General features: G+C 34.7%; 2 protein-coding genes across 2 annotated transcripts; one reads left to right on the plus strand and one right to left on the minus strand.

Moving 5' to 3' along the window:
* Window positions 1–5,793: 5,793 nt before the first annotated feature.
* Window positions 5,794–7,132, plus strand: LOC121985768 (protein trichome birefringence-like 3). The gene is made up of 2 exons (XM_042539397.1): window positions 5,794–6,116; window positions 6,204–7,132. The coding sequence occupies exons 1-2, from the start codon at window positions 5,998–6,000 to the stop codon at window positions 6,631–6,633; spliced, it is 549 nt and encodes a 182-aa protein (XP_042395331.1). The 5' UTR covers window positions 5,794–5,997; the 3' UTR covers window positions 6,634–7,132.
* Window positions 7,133–8,084: 952 nt separating this feature from the next.
* Window positions 8,085–11,982, minus strand: LOC121985767. The gene is made up of 6 exons (XM_042539395.1): window positions 11,830–11,982; window positions 11,067–11,274; window positions 10,866–10,997; window positions 10,726–10,785; window positions 8,648–8,740; window positions 8,085–8,558 (listed from the first exon to the last, which is right to left on the minus strand). Exons 2-6 carry the CDS (start codon window positions 11,214–11,216, stop codon window positions 8,439–8,441), a joined length of 555 nt encoding a protein of 184 aa, XP_042395329.1. The 5' UTR covers window positions 11,217–11,274; window positions 11,830–11,982; the 3' UTR covers window positions 8,085–8,438.
* Between the last annotated feature and the right edge of the window lie 7,578 nt (window positions 11,983–19,560).

The following is a 19,560-nucleotide window of genomic DNA, read 5'->3' on the forward strand; positions in this document are numbered from 1 at the left end:
GGGTGGCCAAGCCTTGCTTGGTGCCCAAGATGTGGGTTGGCCAAGCTATGCTTGGTGCCCAAGCATGGGGCCGACCATAATATAAGAGAAAAAGAAGTTTTTATTTAAAACAAAATTTTATTAAAATCTTTTCTTTTATAGCTTTCTACACAGGATCAAAAGAGATATTTTAATTTTGTTAAAATCTTTCCTTTTTTATAGTTATCTACAATGGTTTAAAAGAAAGATTTTAATTTTGTTAAAATCTTTCCTTTTTGTAACCAATAATTATAGAAATAAAAGGAAGCTTTTGTTAAAACAAAGTTTTGTTATAATCTTTCCTTTTATAGCTATTTACAATGATTTAAAAGAGATATTTTAATTTTATTAAAATCTTTCCTTTTTTTTGTAACCATTCACAATAGCAAACAAAAGGAAAATTTTGTTAAAACTTTCCTTTTTAGCCGCTAGGAAAGAATATAAAAGAGGAGGAGGGTGGTGCCCAAAAACATAACCTAAGTCCTCTCTCTTTTATTTTCTTGTGTGGTCAGCCCTCTTCTATTATTTTCTTTCTCTCGAGGCCGGCGACACCTTGCTTCAATCTTTGTGGGCGACGGTGCTTGGAGGAGAATAAGAAAAGGTTCGGGTGCTTTGTCTTGGTAGATCGTCGCTCAAACGACGTCCAAGAGGAGGAGAGGAATACAGCAGAAGATCAAGAGGTTTTTGTCTGCGAAGAAAGGTACAAATAGTTTTTTATTTCGCAACGAAACTAGTTTAGCTTTTCTTTGTATGGATCCTGAAATATCAACATAAGAGGCTATCGATTTTGTGCTTCAATTGAGTTCTCTTTAGTTAAACCAAAGGTTTACTGTAAGGAGTTTAAATATTTAATTTCTTTGAAAGGTTTTGTCTAGGAAGTGGTGGATGCTCCCATAACCAAGAAGGCCGAGTGACTCGCCAACGATCTGGAAGTCAATCCTCGAAATAGATATTTAATTAACTTCTGTAATATGGTTTAACTTCTGAAAAACACATGAGTTGAACTTGGATTAATAATATTAAGTTTCGTTACAATCCAAGTTTAACTTTTAAAGAACACATGGGTTGCTAGGAAAAGTTCTGTACTTATACAAATTTTTATACAAGGGAAATAGAACGGAATTCCGAATAACGCTAACATTGGTACCAGAGCACCATTCTCAATTCATCGAAACTTCCTGGGTCGCCGTCAGCACCAACTTCTGTAAGGAGATTGTAGAATCAGCTGATGCTTATATATGTGCTCGCTGGGTAGCTAGCTCTTCAATGAGTGTAGCTCTGTGGGGTATTCACTCCTGAGTTCTGATTAAGAAGGAAAAAGCTGTGGTTGCACTGCTCAATAGAGTCACTGTTGGAAATGGACCCTCATTTGGTTGGGTTTTCATGGCGAAATTCTTGACACTAGTTCAGTTCAGAAATAATTTGATATTGTAGATTTGTAAGTACTTTCTGTTGGATGAATAAGCTCACCCTAACAACATTTAATGATAAAATCTAGCTATATTATTGCTAAAAGAATTATTAGTTAAAATTAATTTCCATAAGATAGATATTTGAATTCATTGTTCTAATCGTCTCCTATCTATAATGGAGTTGTTCGTATTGACCAACAATGTGAAGAAACAAAGATATCTTAGAATCATGCAATGGTTTTACTATATATTTTTTTAGAAATGATAATTTCATAGGTAAAAGATAATGATTAGGCAAGAATCCAAAAAGATGAAGGGAAGTAGAATATTCTCTATTTTATCGCCTTTCACATGTATAACATATTTGTTATTAAATTATTAAGTTGTATTGATTAGAAACGACGTTGACGGAAAGGACACATAATTTTGCTTTTATTTTCTAGACTTAACTTCTACCCAAATTACGACGAAATATATATATTGGCAATAAAAATATATTTTTTTTATTTCGACTAAATTATATTTTACTTTCTTTCGGAAATGTTAAATTAATTAAATTTAATCAAACATTTGACATGCGGATCACATGGGCTTCAGCAGCGAAGTGAATCCATCGTGAGCCCATTTAAGTGCTTCTGCAAGGCATAAGATGGTAAAGAAGGTAATCAATCTAAATTAAATCAAATCTAAAATGAATTAAAATAATTATTCAAATTTAATTTAAAATTTTCTATTAGCTTGAGTTTGCTTCAAACTTGATTGGTGTAGATTCTATTGAACTTTTAATTTGACTTTATTTGATTGTTGGAATTTTTACTTTGTAAATTTATTTGATTAATTATTAAAGTTATAATACAATTTTATTTATTTATTTTATTTTTAAAAAAATATATATATATAAAAATTTAATTGAGTGTTAAAAAATAAAGTTCTAGTAATATTTGTTTAAATGCTATTAAAATATTAAAAAATTAAAAAGGTTATTAAGTTCTAATAATACGATTTTTAAAAATTATATAATATTTTTTGCTACTCAATCAACTTTTATCTAAAATTTAGAAGAGCCCTAAAAAAGTTAGTAAAAAAGGTGATATATATGATATTTTTGTTATCAATTAAGCAGTAGAACATCTAAAAATTGGAAGAAAAAAAATATGATGCATTTTATTATTATTTAGAACGATCTTGTGATTTTTAAGAATTAATATACTATATTGTTATTTTAACTTGTACAAAGGATTTAAACTGATCCTAACTAAAAATAACGTGCACGCACCACATTTTTTATTTTTTTTAATGGAAAATCTATCTAAGCTAAGGGTAATTTAAAAATATATATATATATGACGCTAATCGAACAAAACCTAGCAGTATATTTTAAAAGCTTCTTAAAGGTTATTGCCCAATCAAATGGTCCTACTTAGGTAGGACAATATAATTTATCTTTAGGCATGCAGTGGATTGACAGGCTAAATTAGTGAGAACATAATTTTCCCAAGTACTTTGCCACCCGGATTTCAAAACAAAAAACAAAATCCATGAACTGAAAAAAGCTTCGCAAAGGCCATTTTAAAAAGCCCTTGATAGGAAACATGATGGTTCATGCGTTAACATAAAAACAAAACAATGACAAGGGTACGGATATCCTACTGATCTGTACTCTACTTTCTAAGCCGATGGCAACTTTTTTCCTTTTTTTTTTTTTTTTTTTTTTTTACTTGAGACGTGAGGCACGTGAGAGAAAAAGATTATGATCAAGATTCTCCACCGATCTTTTCCATCATCAAGGTTACTTTTTATAATTGTTAAATTTACTCGGATCTAACTGGTATGAATTATGAAAGTGGCATTCATGGGAAAAGTTAAAGAAATATAACATGTAATTGTTCTTAATTTGTGAAGTCATATTTCAACCGTAATTTAAAGCCCCTCCTAGTACGAGAGGTTCGCAGACCCTTAGCTTGATTGGATCAAAACGATGCCTCATTATTAGAGCACATTAATTACACTTTGCCACACCCTCACTCATCGCTAGCAAGCTTTTGAAGCACATTAATAACATCTCATCTCGGTTGCCAAATCCACTTTAATTAATGCAAATGGACGGCATGCATCGTATCCTCCTTTTACCTTTTTGCCGAGTCGATGAATGAAGGGTCAGTTAATGCATCCATCAAAAGTGCATCTCGTTCGCTAGGGTTGAACTAAGCCACGAAAAGTTATGACGACGAAGACTTGTATTCGGCATTTGCACCTTTATTGTAGAGGACGCTATTCTACTTTCATGATCGACACATTAAATCGGAGGAATAATTGATAGCAGCAATTTAATTAATGGCTTGACTTGTGAGGATGCAGCTGGTGAGCTACTAGATTAGTTTTATGGGCTATTTACCACCTGCTCCGCTTTCTAAACCCCGGCCCCGGCAATGATGCATTGACAAAGTATCTAAACAACATATGACGTTGGGGTGTTTTATATTACCACCTGCTCCGCTTTCTAAACCCCAGGGCAATGATGCATTGACAAAGTGTCTAAATAACATATGACGATGATAAGGTAAGTAACGTGGTGCTCTCAAAGTCGGGATTAAGGTTAAGAAAGGCAGATGGTGTTGCGGTCAAAGTTAGGAGGAGTTTACAATCGGTTGGTATGCTCACATGTCGCAGCCAAATGGTCTGACCGATCGGACCTTAGGTCTAATCAGATCTTGAGTTCCTCAAAAATAATGAAATCCCGAACTATATCAGTGTCACCCAAAAGCCAAGTCTTCTTATCCACTTGGAGTTAACACAGTCACACTCAGAGTTAACATAGTCACATGTCTTAGTCGATTGTTCCAACTGACCGAACCTACAGCCCTACTAGAGAAGCTAGACATGTAGCTCGACTGGGTTCTTTGGCTGAGCGGAGGCCAAGTCCTTGAAAGTGATATCGTTCCTTAATTCGACCCGACCCGACCCTGTCTACAAATGAGGTCATGACCAGAGAACTCAGTCGCCCCGCCAGCAAAGCACATTAAGGGTCCACTAACCCAACGACCTAATGTTTTCTTTTGGCATTTTGTGTAACGGTTGTCAGAGAACCAAGGAAATATTTCCTATACAAGCAGTACGATGGAGGTTTCTACTTTGCGAATTGCAGAGGTGGTGGGCCTATTTTCAGAAGGTGTCAGAATGTCAGAAGAGTCGATCATATTTTAGTAATGCATCGAGATTAGTAATGAGAAAAAAAACAACACTATATAAGAGAGTTTCTATCTACATACGCTGGTTCGCGAGTCTTCATTATCATTGTGCATCATTCGTAGTTATTGTTCTTCATCTTCTCGACCACTACTTGTCTGATTTAAATGTCGGAGTGCTTGTGCAGGGATCCTTCCCTGGTTTGATTGTTGACGTTTTCTTCTCTTTACTCTTTTTTTTAATACGTATAATACCTAGATGTCCTCTGCATCTAGCTCAAAGCCATTTTATAGTCAACATTGAAGTCACCTGTCTAATTAATATCTTCCCTGATTCAGACGAATCAATAATCACAAAAAACAAACTCTTTTCTTACTGTAATCGATCATAACTATGGTCAATTGCAACAATCGGCATGATTGGTGGCTGCTACAAACACCCATATTGTGGGATGCGATTTGGTTGTGGGCCTCTTGGCCTGGACGATCGTGCCTTGGATGCAGTGGCGGATCCAAAATTCAAGTATGGAGGGGTGCTTTTTACATGCAACAAAGGACAATATCTTTTATCTCCACCGATGAAACCCTATAATACTAGGGGTTCCACTGCCGACAAAGAAAGACGACCGCCGATACCACCTCCCCACTTGATCCACCTTTGCTTGGATGTGGATGTGATTTTGCGATCGAGTCTAGGTCGAGTCTATAGTAGGCCATAAAATTGCCGTCGTCGGTCATGCCCTGTGACCTACCTGTAATTTTGCGGCCTCTCGGTGGTCATGACATCATGACTTGAATCTAACTGCGATTTTACAGTCGAGTTCAGGCCGAACAAGGAGGGTGTGAAATTACAGGCGAAGTGCATAAATTACTAATTAACTAACTGCGAATTAAGGAGGCCATAAACCAGTGACTGTGATTTTGCGACCTCATCACAACGGATAATTGTGGCAATTCGTCGCACTAGTCGAACTGATTATGACGGCTTCGTCATGACAACCACCCCCAATTTTGCGGGAGTCCCGGCGGTGACATTGGAAAATAATTTCTTTAACTGTTTTATATATATTTAACAAAATAAACGCACACCTTATTAAATATAAAAGTTAAGTGTACTGTTTTTTACATATTTTAAAAAGTTAAGTATACCATATTGCTAAATTAAAATAAAAGGGGCTTTCTTTTGGAGTCCGATCCTGGCGGAGCTGAAGGAGAGGAAGGGAGACCGTGCCAAGATCCTGCATCTCGACAATCTCTCCACCAGCGCTCGCTTCTGGCGAGGCGCCGACGTCATGGTCTTCAACACCGGCCACTGGTGGACGCACCATGGCAAAATGAGGGCCTGAGACTACTTCCAGCTCAGAGAAGAACTCACGGAGGAGATGGAACCCGCCGAGACTTTCAACAGAGCCCTCAGAACTTGGGCTCACTGGGTCGACCGCAACAACGACCCTCGCCGGACCGCCGTCTTCTTCCGCAGCATCTCGCCAGAGCACAAGAGGTAATTCGGAAAGTTTGAAACACAAAATGCAGAACCGAAATTTGATTTCAGTTAATGTGAAATTGTGAATGGCGGATTAAACTGCAGGGAGAATTTACAATGGTGCTACAACCAAACTCGACCCTTCTACGACAACGAGGGATATCTGCAGCTGTTTCCCAAGTCGATGGTGAAGCTGGTAGAGAGGACCCTCCTGAGGATGAGGACGCCAGTGCGTTATCTCAACGTGACGAAGCTGTCAGAGTTCAGGCGGAATGCCCACACGGGCGTGTACACTAAACGGCAGGGGAAGTTCCTGACGCCAGAGCAAAGGAACCGAAGAGGTTTGCCGACTGTGGCCACTGGTGCTTGCCCGGATTGCCCGACACTTGGAACGAACTCCTCTTTGCCTCCCTCCTGTAAACCAGCTTCCTGCTTCATGAACAGAGGCTGGTGGATCACAATCCTCGACGGTGTGACTCAAGATTCTAATGGCGCTTATACATTATTTTTGAATCTAATTAGCAGCAATAGTTGAATATCAGTCGACGTAGGTATGCAAATTGACTTCTTGTAGATTTCATGCAAGAAGAGGCAGCTGTGACCTGTGTATTTGTGGCGTAGCAGAATGCTGCATCATATCCTTGTTACGTGCTCACTCAACCACAGAATTCAACAGTTTTTCTTTAAAAAAACAAAAAGAAAAAAAAAAAAGAAAAAAGAAAGATAAATCATGTTATTGGAAACGAAGTAGAGACCAGTATCACCTGCATCTTTTCTTGTCGAATTACAAGATCAAACGAGAGAATGTTCTCTGTAGATGTATTACACATGTGGTTGCGTAACTTGCCTCATTCCAAAAGTCATAGTTATTAGGTAAGTGAACTTCATTTTCTGGGGATAGACAATCTTGCCAGCATATTCACTTTCTCCTAATCGAATTATGCTTTGTAATTTAGGTTTATTATAGTAGATTAATTTAAACCACCTAATTAAGGACTTGTTATATGTATGAAAAAGAAATACTTGAACTGCAAGAAAAGAACAGAGTTGAAGTACTCCGAAAAGCCCGTTCCCTTGACCAATTAATAACTATCATAACTGTGATTTATGCCTTAATAAATTTTTAATATAGACTCTTTTTTCTTAAAATTTATACTTTGACAATTATTCAAGATATTTTAGGGCATTCGTTTTCTATGCTACTTTCCCATTTTCAATCTCTCTAAGAGAAGAAATGATCATTAAAATCACTCTCTATAAAATAGACATTTGAATTCATGGTTTTAATCATCATCTACTTACCAATAATAGAGTTGTTTGGATTGACAAACATTGTAAAGAAATAAAAGCGTCTTAGAATATCCCAATCAAGCAATGGCTTTATAAATTTTGAGAGTACAAGTATTAGGTAATTTTGTATGCAGAAACACCTATATGGCATGAGATCAAGTGCTCAGATCACACAACACAGATATCTACGTCGTTGAAACATTTGTTGCTGTCAATTGCTGCATGAGGTTGGAGTACCATATGGACATAAATGCATATAGATGGATCGATACAAAATCAAATTCATTCACTTTTACCTTAGTCCATTAGCTAGGTGATCACAAACAAAAGGCATGCAGCTAACTCAATAGTGTTGGCCGAAGGAATCATATTAATCCATTGAACTCTAACTGAGAATATATGATAAGTGGCATTCAAATCCATTAAACAGAATATTACATTTCATTAAGTAGAATTTTGTCAATATTCTCTCTATTTATTTTCTAACATTTTTTTTTCATCTATTAGATTTTGTACCAACACCATCAAATTACTATGGATAATAATGTTCATTATATGTACAGACACACACACTTACACATATGTTCTACTTATCTCATCTATCCATCTCAGTATTTACTATCAAAGAATATATCAAAATGCAAGATTAAAATGCAAATTACAACTTCAGAGGCCTGCAAAAAGATTATAAAATAGACAAAATAACCTCATGTGATCTTCACCATCACTTTAAACCAAGTTAAGGAAGAGAATTTACCAAACCATAGAAAATAAATTTTGCAAGCAAAAGAAGACTTGAGGCAGCAAGTAAATGGGATGTTTCTAAAGATAATTATCATATTCAGTTATAATCCAGCCATCATCGACCCATAATTTCTACTCCAAAAAAATGCCCAATAGCAAGTTGAGCATCTGTTGTCACTAAGATAAAAGTACCAACACAGTATTTAATAATTGTTAATCCTAAATAAAGTAGTCATAATTTCTACATTTAAAAGCACATAATTTCAAAAGCAACTATTGTCATCAAACAAAGTCTACTTTTAATTTCTACTTCCAAAATAGCACGAATGCAAGACAAATTGATCCTGCTGAAACAAAAGTACCAACACAGTACTTCATAATCTCAAATTTTACAGCTTCCAGTCCTGCTTCCACTTCCATAATTTCCTATAAACAAGAACAAAAAAAATCAAATTACCAATGCAAATAAGAGTTTATACAAAACTATCAAAACACTATGACCTAAAACACTTTACCCGGTTAAATTTGCTTGTTAATTTAATAACCAATTTCTTAAAATCTCTCTCCAGTTTTTCATTTTTTCGTACCACCGAATTAAAATGACCATCCTGAAATCAAAAGATAAGCTTATAAATGGAATTAGCAAATAATAAGATGAAAAAAAAACATCATTAGTAGATAGAAAGCTTTTAATAACTTTATGAAATATCATAAAAGTATTCATAACAAAATAATTTGATTAACTGATAGGTATTTGTTAATCAATATTTCAATAAAATAACAATATACATAGAATTTCTAGTTATGTGATAGAAATAAAATCAAGATTCCACCAATTAAATCTTCTTTGGAGACATTGATCACTAGTTTATATTTAGTAAATATTTATCAAATTATAATAATAGAAACGTACATCGAATAATAGGTATGATCATTGCAAAGATAAGGTTAAAAAGTTAAATCTAATTTTCAAGTCAAACTAGGTCATAAAGATAAAAACCTAAATGCCATTCAATGCCACTTAAATCAGAAATATTATCATGATAATATTTTATACTATCTAAAAGTTCATCTCAAGTAATAGATATCACAATAACTAGCACAATAAAATATAGTCTAAATATCTCAATATTACTTATAATAGAGGGATGTATGATTCATTTTCCAAATCAAATACTTAAGACATACGTAGAACCTAATTTGCATTGTTCAAGAAATTTTTTATTGTTTGATTAAATCTTATTCTATTTTCTAAAATAATAGAGCAAAATCAACAAACTATGCAAGTAACTATCGTATCAAGGTTAGACATATCTAAAAATTCAAATTCCAAATTCAAACTTGGTTTCAAGGTTCAAACTCCAAATCACACTTGCATTTTTTGATTACATCTCCTTTCCAAAATTAAATTCTAATGTCCACATTGGACTAAGGATAAATAGGTACATACATTCAACTATATTGGCTTGCATTCGCTTAAAAAAATTTAATTGCTAAGTGTATAACATGAAGGGTTAATTTGGTAAAGAAATTGTCCATTGTAAAATTTAATAATTATGATGAAGAAATAAATTGCAGATATAAAGATTATATCATAAAGTAACTATAACTCAAAATAGATACACTTTGCATGTAGATATCTTCAACACAACATCCAAATTCCAAACATATTCTCCAACATAAGGTACTCTCTAATTTAAGATGAGACAAGAAATGATGCATTATTTAAGATCCTATCTATATCCTTAGGAGTTGTCATACTAAACAATCAAACTAAATTAGCACATTCATCTTTATTAGTTAGAATATAAAATAACTTAAAATTTCCTATTTAAAAGGAGGGTCAAATTACAAAGAGTATTCAAAAATTGAGTAAAAAGATAATAGAATGAAAATAAATAAATGAAGTCATATTGCATTCATCCCATAGAGTGTTGACAAAGCAAATTTTGATATAGTGTCAATGACAATAGTACATAAAACTAGGACGATTGAAATAAGCAACTGCAGCCACGTTAGTGGCGATGATAGTAGGTAATAAATGTGTGGCATTCACTCGGAAAAATGGATGATACATATCACTTTTGGTGGTTATAGTATTTGATGGTGACGATAATGATGATGTCATGTGGGGATGCAATAAAATGCTAAATGAAATAAAAAAGTACAAAAAAAATTTAAAAGGAGGACAAAATGCATGCATGCAAATTCACATTGAGAAAAGTAAATTTAGAATATCTTTTGAACAGAACATAGTAAGACTATTGGGTAGTTGATTCAAGCAACCATATCAATTGACTTAGAAAATGAAATCATTTATAAGCATATTAAGTACCTTCAAAGAATGTTAACGATAAGGTGTCAAAAAATTATTGACACTCCAACGCATTTCAATATTCACTAAAATCGTATAAGTTACAATATTTTAATACACAACACTAATGAATAAAAATCTTTTCGAATCAACTAAATATAAGCATTAAGAATCAAACAAATAAAAAATTGATAATTACATATAGCATAGTAATTTTAAAAATGGACAAAAGTATTTGTCAATTAGCTAAACATGAGAGATATTTGCACTTCATATTACCTGCATGTGTTTCATTTCTAACTTGAATTGAGATAGGTCAGAATTTTGTTTCGCCATAAACTATAAAAATACCAAATAAATTATCAACTTCTGTAAAAAAGCATAATAAATTTCAAGAATACTTAAATGGATGTCAAAACCTCATTGATTGCCGACTTTGACACAACAGATTGTGCCAAATGATCTAAACTAGTATTCAAAAATGTTGTCAATGTTGATATGATTATGTACGCTTGATTAGGAGGCAAACCTTGAGCCTCTAATCTTCTAACCTGCAAAAAGATTATAGCAGAATTCAATTTCACTAGTAAACAAATTCAATTTCATTGTATAGAGCCTACCAGAGTCGATGTGTCAACAAGATAAGTATTATTTCCGTATATCTCTGTAACTTTCGAAGAAGACGAAGAAGGCGAAGAATAATACTGCAGAGACGCTAAAGAGGGTCGGATCAGTGACACTCTCTTGGAAACGATCGATAAGAGCGACATTGGAACCGAAGAGAGTGAGCGGCAAGGGGAAGAGAGCGAGCTGCCGAAACCTAGAAACCTGCAGGTTATTGTATTTCATCCGTTAGATCGTTAAGGATGTTTCATGACCGTCCGTTAATTAAAAATATTTTTTTAAAGAGATATAATAAAATAAATACTATTTTAGAATAAACAACAAACTCAAATTTTCCAATTAACTTGACAGAGACACTAAACTCTAAACTTGATTGAACAAATCATGCAATTTCTAAACAAACACAAATCTTGCAATTTCTAAAGCAAAATAACAGAAGGAAACTAACAGTTTTCTAGAGCAAAATTACAAACAATCTAAAGCAGGACATATTGAAATTTACAAAGCCATAGCAAATACTTAACAAATTATATCAAGCTTATCTCCTGCCTTCAAGAACACCTACGGCAGACCCATTGAATTTTTATTTCCAAATTTCTGATCTTTCAGTTCTCACCTCACTTATCAACCATTTATATTTTCTAAGGATTCAATATGCCATTCTGCTTTTTTTCCCCTCAAATAAAAGAATGGAAGTAAAAATTATCAAAGAAATCAAGCTAAAAGAGAAGGTTAAGACTATAAGAGAAGGGAAAGGACCTCGTGCAGAAAGAATCTGGCGGCCTGATAAAAGAAGGGAAAGGACCTCGTCGGCGAGAGAGGAAGGCGCAGCAGGGAACAGAGCTCGTCGCGGCGAGAGAGAGATCTCGCGGCGGGGAAAACCTAGTTTGGACGGGGAGCTCGTCGCGGCGAGAGAATTTATAGAAAATATATATATTTGTAGAATATATATATATTTATAGAAAATATATATATATTTGTATATTTAATCTAAATTCAGTTTCTCTGATTAGGATTTATAAAATTTAAAATAATAAAAATGTACTATAAATGGTTTTCTTGATTCAAATCTAATAGGAAGTGGAGTAATATGGGCTTTTCATTCAAGCCCAAGTATGAGAGATTCCTGGTCAATGAGATTTGGATCGAATAATAAGGCTTGAGATTTGAGAGGTTTATTTAGATGACAAAGTCGATCGATTTGGAGTGGTGATGGATCTTTCTAATAATAAAAGTATTATTGTCATAGATAAAAAATAAAAATATTATTGACATAAAAAGGTAATAAAATAAATGGAGATACCGGATATGAGAAATTTGGATCGAATAATAAGAAGTACAACATTAACGAGGAATCTCTAGAAATGGAGATATACCCACCCGAAACGAGCCATGGAGAAAACGACGACCACAAGAAGGACGCAGCCGCAAAGGTGAACCCAAACAGAGGCCAAACATGATGGTCAAGCTCAGGAGGAAACAGGAGCCGAGGAAGCTGAGAAGAAGCAACGACAGACGTGGTGGTGAAGCAGACGATTATTCCGAACCTGGTGTCGCTAATTCTGAGTAGCCAGGAGTTGCAGCGGCGGATGGCGATGGAGGTGCTTCGTTGTGTGGGTGCTGCTGCATGGTCGTCAACGTTGGCAGCTGACAGTGGCTGAAGCCGGAGATGATAATGGCGATCGATGAGCCTCGTGGAGCAGCAGTGGTGGGAGTACATCAACAGCCTGCAGCGCACCGTCGACGACCACAAGCTGCCGCTTTAAAACCCTGAATTAATAATATTAACCTCATTCACTAATTTTATAATTATAATAAAGCCCAATCGAAGGAATTGCGCACATTAAGAAATTGTAGATCAGAAATGCCCAAACGGCAAGGGATCCCAAATTGCAAGCAGAGTTAAGGCTTGAAATAAGAGTCGCACTTTATTATCTGACTACAGAGGCAAGATGAAACGAATTTATTAGATTCTCAGAAGTGATGAAAAATCTTGAACATCCAATAAGCAAATTGCAATTTTCCCAGGCAGAAATTATCTGCAAAATTTTCCTTGCCTAAACAGGTACAATATACATCATGGTACCAAAAGATTCAAAACATTGCAGGGTAGTCATGCAGGTTGTGTTCGAAGCATTTCATTTGTTGAGATATGATGGAATAAACACTAGAAGTTGACAATAAGATAAAAGTCACAGGAGGGAAATGGCCAAGCGTGACATTAATGAGATTATGTAGCATCCCACTGATCTGTTCTTAGATTAACACAGAGAAAATAAATTATGAATAACTATTAGCTATTACTGATATCAAGGCATGGAGGAAGACATTTATGAGATTATGAACTGTGAGGTGCACGTGTTTGGTTGAGTCTGTTTGATTGCGACATGACAAAGGCGCCTAGGAGGGTAATGGTGTCTCCAGTGGCACTGTCGCCCTGCAGTCTTGGACAAACATGTCCTTCATCACCGTAGCTCACCTCTCTAAAGTAACAGGTGGTCATAAAAAACACTAGGGTTGAGATCAACAGTTCTAACTTTCTGATATGCAGGAAGTTACAATTGCATTGAGAAAATGAGAGTAATCAATAATAAGGCAAAGTCAAATCAAATTACTGTCAAGTTTATTTATTTTAATTTGTTTTAAATCAGCTTACGCCACTAGAATTACTCAAAATCAATAGAAAATAGTTTCGAGATAAAATTCAACTTGCGATACAATAAAACAAATGGCGATATATTTAGAAGTTCACATGTTTTTTTTTCTGCCCTATATAGTGGATACAATTGTCAAAAAAAAATACATCTTTAATAACGGTTGATATAGATATATCGATATTAACGGTATATTGAAAATTTTAGTATGGTCAATATTGAGTTTAAGATTTTGATACGATATATACTGTATCGATACTGAAAGTTGAGTATAAACGATATGAAATTTATACCATATAGATTTTCGATATATCAAAATTTCGGTATATCGAATTTTTGGTATGGTATCGATATATATTTGTTTTATATCAAAAATTTTGGTATAGTATACAATATCATATAAAAAAATTTGGTACGGTATACCATCCCTATTGTTCAGCCTTGATAAAAACGATCTTGTCCAAACTGGAATTTGATGTAGAGCAAAGGTTGTTTCTATCACTACACATCAAAACAATACATAACTTGAGCAAGGAACCTTTTCAGGCCAAGGAAATTAGGGCCAACATAAGCAAGAAACCTTTTCCACCTTGGTGTCTACCATTTTTCACAGTCTTCTCTAAGTCAAGTAGCTAAAATAAAGACAAGGATCCCAAATTAACAATGAGATAAAAGTCTCAGGAGGGAAATGACCAAGTGTGACATTAATGAGATTATGTGGCAAAAGGCGATTCACTCGCCCCTAGCGGCCTCACAAATCCGTCCCTAAGCCAACATGGAGGAGTTAAATCACGGATGACTACTACCCATTAGTGCAAGTTGCCAAGGCATGGGGGAAGACATACTTGGACGTGCCGAGTTTCGAGACATTAACAGCATTATGAATTGTGAGGCGCAAGTGTTTGGTTGAGTCCGTTTGATTGTGGCATGACAAGGGCTCTTTAGACGGTAATAGTGTCTCTTGTAGTGTTGTTACCTTGCAGTCTTGGGACAAACAGACCCTTCATCACCGTAACTCACCTCCCCAAAGTAACAGGTTGTCATCGAAAAATACTAGGACTGAGATCAACAGTTAAAGTTTTCTGATATGCAGGAAATTACAATTGTAATGAGAAAATGACAGGAAGTAATGAGTAATGAGGCAAAGTCAAATCAAATTGATGTCAAGTTTATTTATTTTAGATTGTTTTAAATTAGCTTACATCACCATAATTAGTCAAAATCAATATAAAATGATTCCGAGATAAAATTCAACTTGCGATACAATGAAACAAATGACGATATATTTAGAAGTTTGCATGCTTTTATTTTTTTTATGCCCTATACAATGGATTCGATTGTCAAAAAAATAGATCTTCAATAACGGTTGATATAGATATATATCTATATTAATAGTATATCAAAAATTTTAGTATGGTCAGTATCGATATGAGATTTAAGATTTTGGTATGGTATACACTGTATTAATATTGAAAGTTGAGTATAAACGATATGAAATTTATATCATATCAAAAATTTGGTATATCGAAGTTTCGGTATACCAAATTTTTAGTACGGTATCGGTATATATTTTTCTTATATCAAAATTTCCGGTACAGTATACAATATTGTATAAAAAAAATTTGTACGATATATCACTTATTGCTTAGCCCTGTCAAAAGCACTCATGCCCAAATTAAAATTTTCCTTTGGTAGAAGGTAGCGTCTTCCTTGAGAGCACCAGTGTTGAATGTAGAAACAAATTATGCCTAAAAATAGATTTGTTGTGAGGATTATGAACTGTGAGGTGCAAGTATTTGGTTGAATCTGTTTGCTTACACCGTGACAAGCGCGCGCAGGAGGTGAACGACGTCTCCATGTAGTCTTGCCCTTCATCACCTCTGCTGCAGGTGACTTCACATAGATCACCTCCCTAAAGTAACAAGAAACCATCAAAAATACTAGAACTGAGATCAACAGCTCAAACTTTCTGATCTACAGGAAATTACAATTGCAGTGAGAAAATGAGAGTGAGTAATCAGTAATGAGGAAAAGTCAAATCAAATTGCTGTCAAGTTTATTTATTTTAGATAGACGTTGTTTTAAATCAACTCACGCCATTAGAATTAGTTAGAATCAATATAAAATGGTTCTGAGATAAAATTCAACTTATGATACAATGAAACAAATGGCGATAGATTTAGAAGTTCGCATGATGTTGTTTGTTTTTTTGCCTTGTATAGTAGATATGGTCGTCAAAAAACACATCTTCAATAACGGTTGATTTAGATATATCGATATAACCATATACCAAAAATTTTGATAAAATTGGTATTTAAATCGATATGAGATTTAAGATTTCAGTACAGTATATACTGTATCAATATTGAAAGTTGAGTATAAATGATATGAAATTTATACCATATCAAATATTTAGTATTATGAAGTTTTGGTATATCGAATTTTATGTGTGGTATCAATAGATATTTTTCTTATATTAAAATATTAGATATAACATACAATATCATATAAAAAAATTTGGTACATTATACAACCCCTAGTGCTTAGCCCTATCAAATTCACTCTCACCCAAACTGAAATTTGATGTTGAGAGCAAAGATTGTTTCTATCACTACACATCAAAACAATACATAAATAAATAAATATAGAATAAATGCACATAATAATCTTGAGATCCCAACACAACAGCTACAGGAGTAGCGATCACTGCTAGCTCTATCACCAACCTGAGATAAAACTTTACAAATGTAGGGTACTCTGCTTTGCATAGTTCAACCGGGTTGTTCCCTTCATTTATCTATCATGTTAATCCATAGGTTTTGTGAAAAAAAAAGTTATAAGTGTCGATTAGTATCACCCACAATAGCTCGTATTTGTGTTTTGCTCTAGCTTGCAAATCAGTCTCCACTATCTTAAAACAAAGCAAATTAATTGATACATTTCAAAAACAAATATAAAAAAGTTTAGAGAATGAGAAAGATGTTATAGTTTTCAGGATCAAGGTAGGCCAATGAGACAAAGAAATTAAGGCCAACATAAGCAAGGAACCTTTTCCACCTTAGTGGCTACTATTTTTCACAGTCTTCTTTGAGTCAAGTAGCTAAAAGAAGAAGAAAGAACAAAAAGTGATAAATCTATGACAAATTTCTCTGTAATCCACATGGTGTCAAAGTGCTCAGTAGAGGTAAATAAAATAACAAAAATTTTGATATACAACAAATACTATACTAACATATACCGAATATATATGCCAAAAATTTTGGTACAACCAGTATTGAAATTGATATGAGATTTAAGATTTTGATATGGTATATACCATACTGATACCAAAAGTTTAGTATAAATGGTATAAATTTATACCATTCAAAAATTCAATATACTGAAGTTCTGGTATATCAGATTTTTAGTATCATATCAGTATATATTTTTATTATACCAAAATTTTTGGTATAGTATATGATATCGTATAAAAAATTTTGGCACGATATACGACCCCTAGTGCTCAGCCCAGTCAAATGCCCAAACTAGAATATGATGTTGACAGCAAAGGTTATTCGCATCACTACATATCAAAACAATACATAAATAAATAAATTTAGAATAAATGCACATAATAATCTTGTAATCCCAATACGACAACTTCAGATATATTAGCAGCAATTACAATCAGCTCTACCACCAGCCAGAGATAATGCTTCACAAGTAAAATGCTCTGCTTTGCATAGTTGAGCTAGGTATTTCCATTCATTATTGATCATATTAATTCATAGATCTTTTGAAAAAATAGAAAGTTATAAGTGCTAATTGTACCTATACTCACCCTTAGATTTACTAACAATGACTAAATAATGAGTTCAAAAATTAGTATCACCCACAATAGCTCATATATGTGGTTTGCGCCAACTTGCAAATTAGTCTTCACTGTCTTAAAACAAAGCAAATCAATTCATACATTTCAAAGATAAATACAAAAAAGTTTAGAGAATGAAAAAGATGTTACAGTTTCCAAGATCAAGGTATGCCAATAAGAAAAGGAAACAATAGCCAACATGAGAAAAAAAAAACCTTTCCCACCTTGGCGCTTGTTATTTTTCACAATTTTCTCTAAGTTAATTAGCTAACAGAAGAAGAACAAATAGTGATGACCCTTTAATAAATATCTCTGTAATCGACGCAGTGTCAGGCTGCTCAATAGTGGTAAAGAAAATATCAAAAAATTTGATATACCGCACATATCATACCAACATATACCGAACATATCAATATTAACGGTATACCAAAAATTTTGATAAGGTCAGTATCAAAATTGAAATGAGATTTAGGATTTCGGTATGATATATAATGTAATGATACAAAAAATTATAATAAACGGTATGAAACTTATACTATATCAAAAATTTGATAAACCGATGATCTAATCATTGGTTCGATTAGATCTTGAGTCCCTCAGGGTCGATGGAACCCCAAGCAACATTAGTGTCATTCAGAGTTGAGTCCTTTTGGCCTAATCGGATATGCTAGGCGTATAGCCTGACTGGACTCTTAAGCCGAGTGGAGACTGAGTTCTCGAGAGGGTCATCATTTAGAAATTATAATTGGAAAAATAATGAAAAAGGTTTAAATACCTTTTGGATGATTAAAGGGTACATCTAATGAAGAGGTAGTATGCCTCTTAGAAAAGGATACGATCTACATCATCCATTTTGAAATAGATGGATAAGATCTAATTGAACCAAGAGGTTCTTATACCCTTTCACATCTATAAATAAAGTCCCTCACATACTCATTCATTGATACACTCACTTCCTTCCAAGCAAAGCAAACATTGCATTCTTGCATTGGAGAGTTCAAGAAGCTTCCTCGATTCGGAGGTCTTGCGATTTGCAGTGCTACTATCGCAAGATAATAGTCGTTGTATCTTGGGAGATGATTGCAGTATTGCGTGAGCACCGTGTGCGGAGCAAATTCATCTTAAAGAGATAGAGTTTAACTCTAGCCTCGACTTAGCCAAAAACGGTGGTATACTATCATTCTGCCTGCACTCAGTTTGCATCAACAATAGAGGACACAACATGTTTAAGACGAATTTTCTTCGTGCAAATTGATAGCTGGAATCAACGACGTTCCAACAGTCGTTCCAATCGGAGAGAAGTCGGAAAAGTTCGATGGAGCCGACTTCAAAATATGAAAGCAGAAGATGTTGTTCTACCTAACAACATTAAACTTCGTACGATTTTTGCATGAAGACCCACCAGCCGCTACGGAAGGTAATTCCGATAGTAAGGTTGCATGTGATGCGTGATTGCACGGAGATTTCCTGTGTCGTAACTGTTGGTGCGGTTAGCACTAACGGTCTAACTCAGGTTTTGATGAATGACAAATCAGGTTAAGTTAGGTTTGTCGTTGTCTAACACTCTAATCGAGTGTGCAGGCGAAGTCCAGACAGGTCGACGGGCTGACCTGATGTCTGGCACGAAGTCCAAACGGGTCGACGGGCTGACCGGACGCTTGGCACGTAGTCCAAATGGGTCGACGGGCTGACCAGACGCTTGGCACGAAGTCCAGCTAAGTCGACGGGCTGACCAGATAGCTGGCGAGAAGTCCAGACAGGTCGAAAGGCTGACCGGACGTCTGGCAGGTGAGTAAAGGTAAGTCACTAGAAGGGACTGACTGTGAGGATGCGTTCCCAGAAAGGGAACATTAGGCGTCGATCCGGCTTAGATCCATTTCGGACATCTAAGTCGAGATCGTGACTACATTCCGGTTTCGGAAAGACGGAATCTAAGTCATACTCTTGATATTGAATTTATAAACTGTGCTAACACTTTATTTTGCA

Source organism: Zingiber officinale, chromosome 5B (genome assembly GCF_018446385.1).
Source record: "Zingiber officinale cultivar Zhangliang chromosome 5B, Zo_v1.1, whole genome shotgun sequence".
Classification (NCBI taxonomy): domain Eukaryota; kingdom Viridiplantae; phylum Streptophyta; class Magnoliopsida; order Zingiberales; family Zingiberaceae; genus Zingiber; species Zingiber officinale.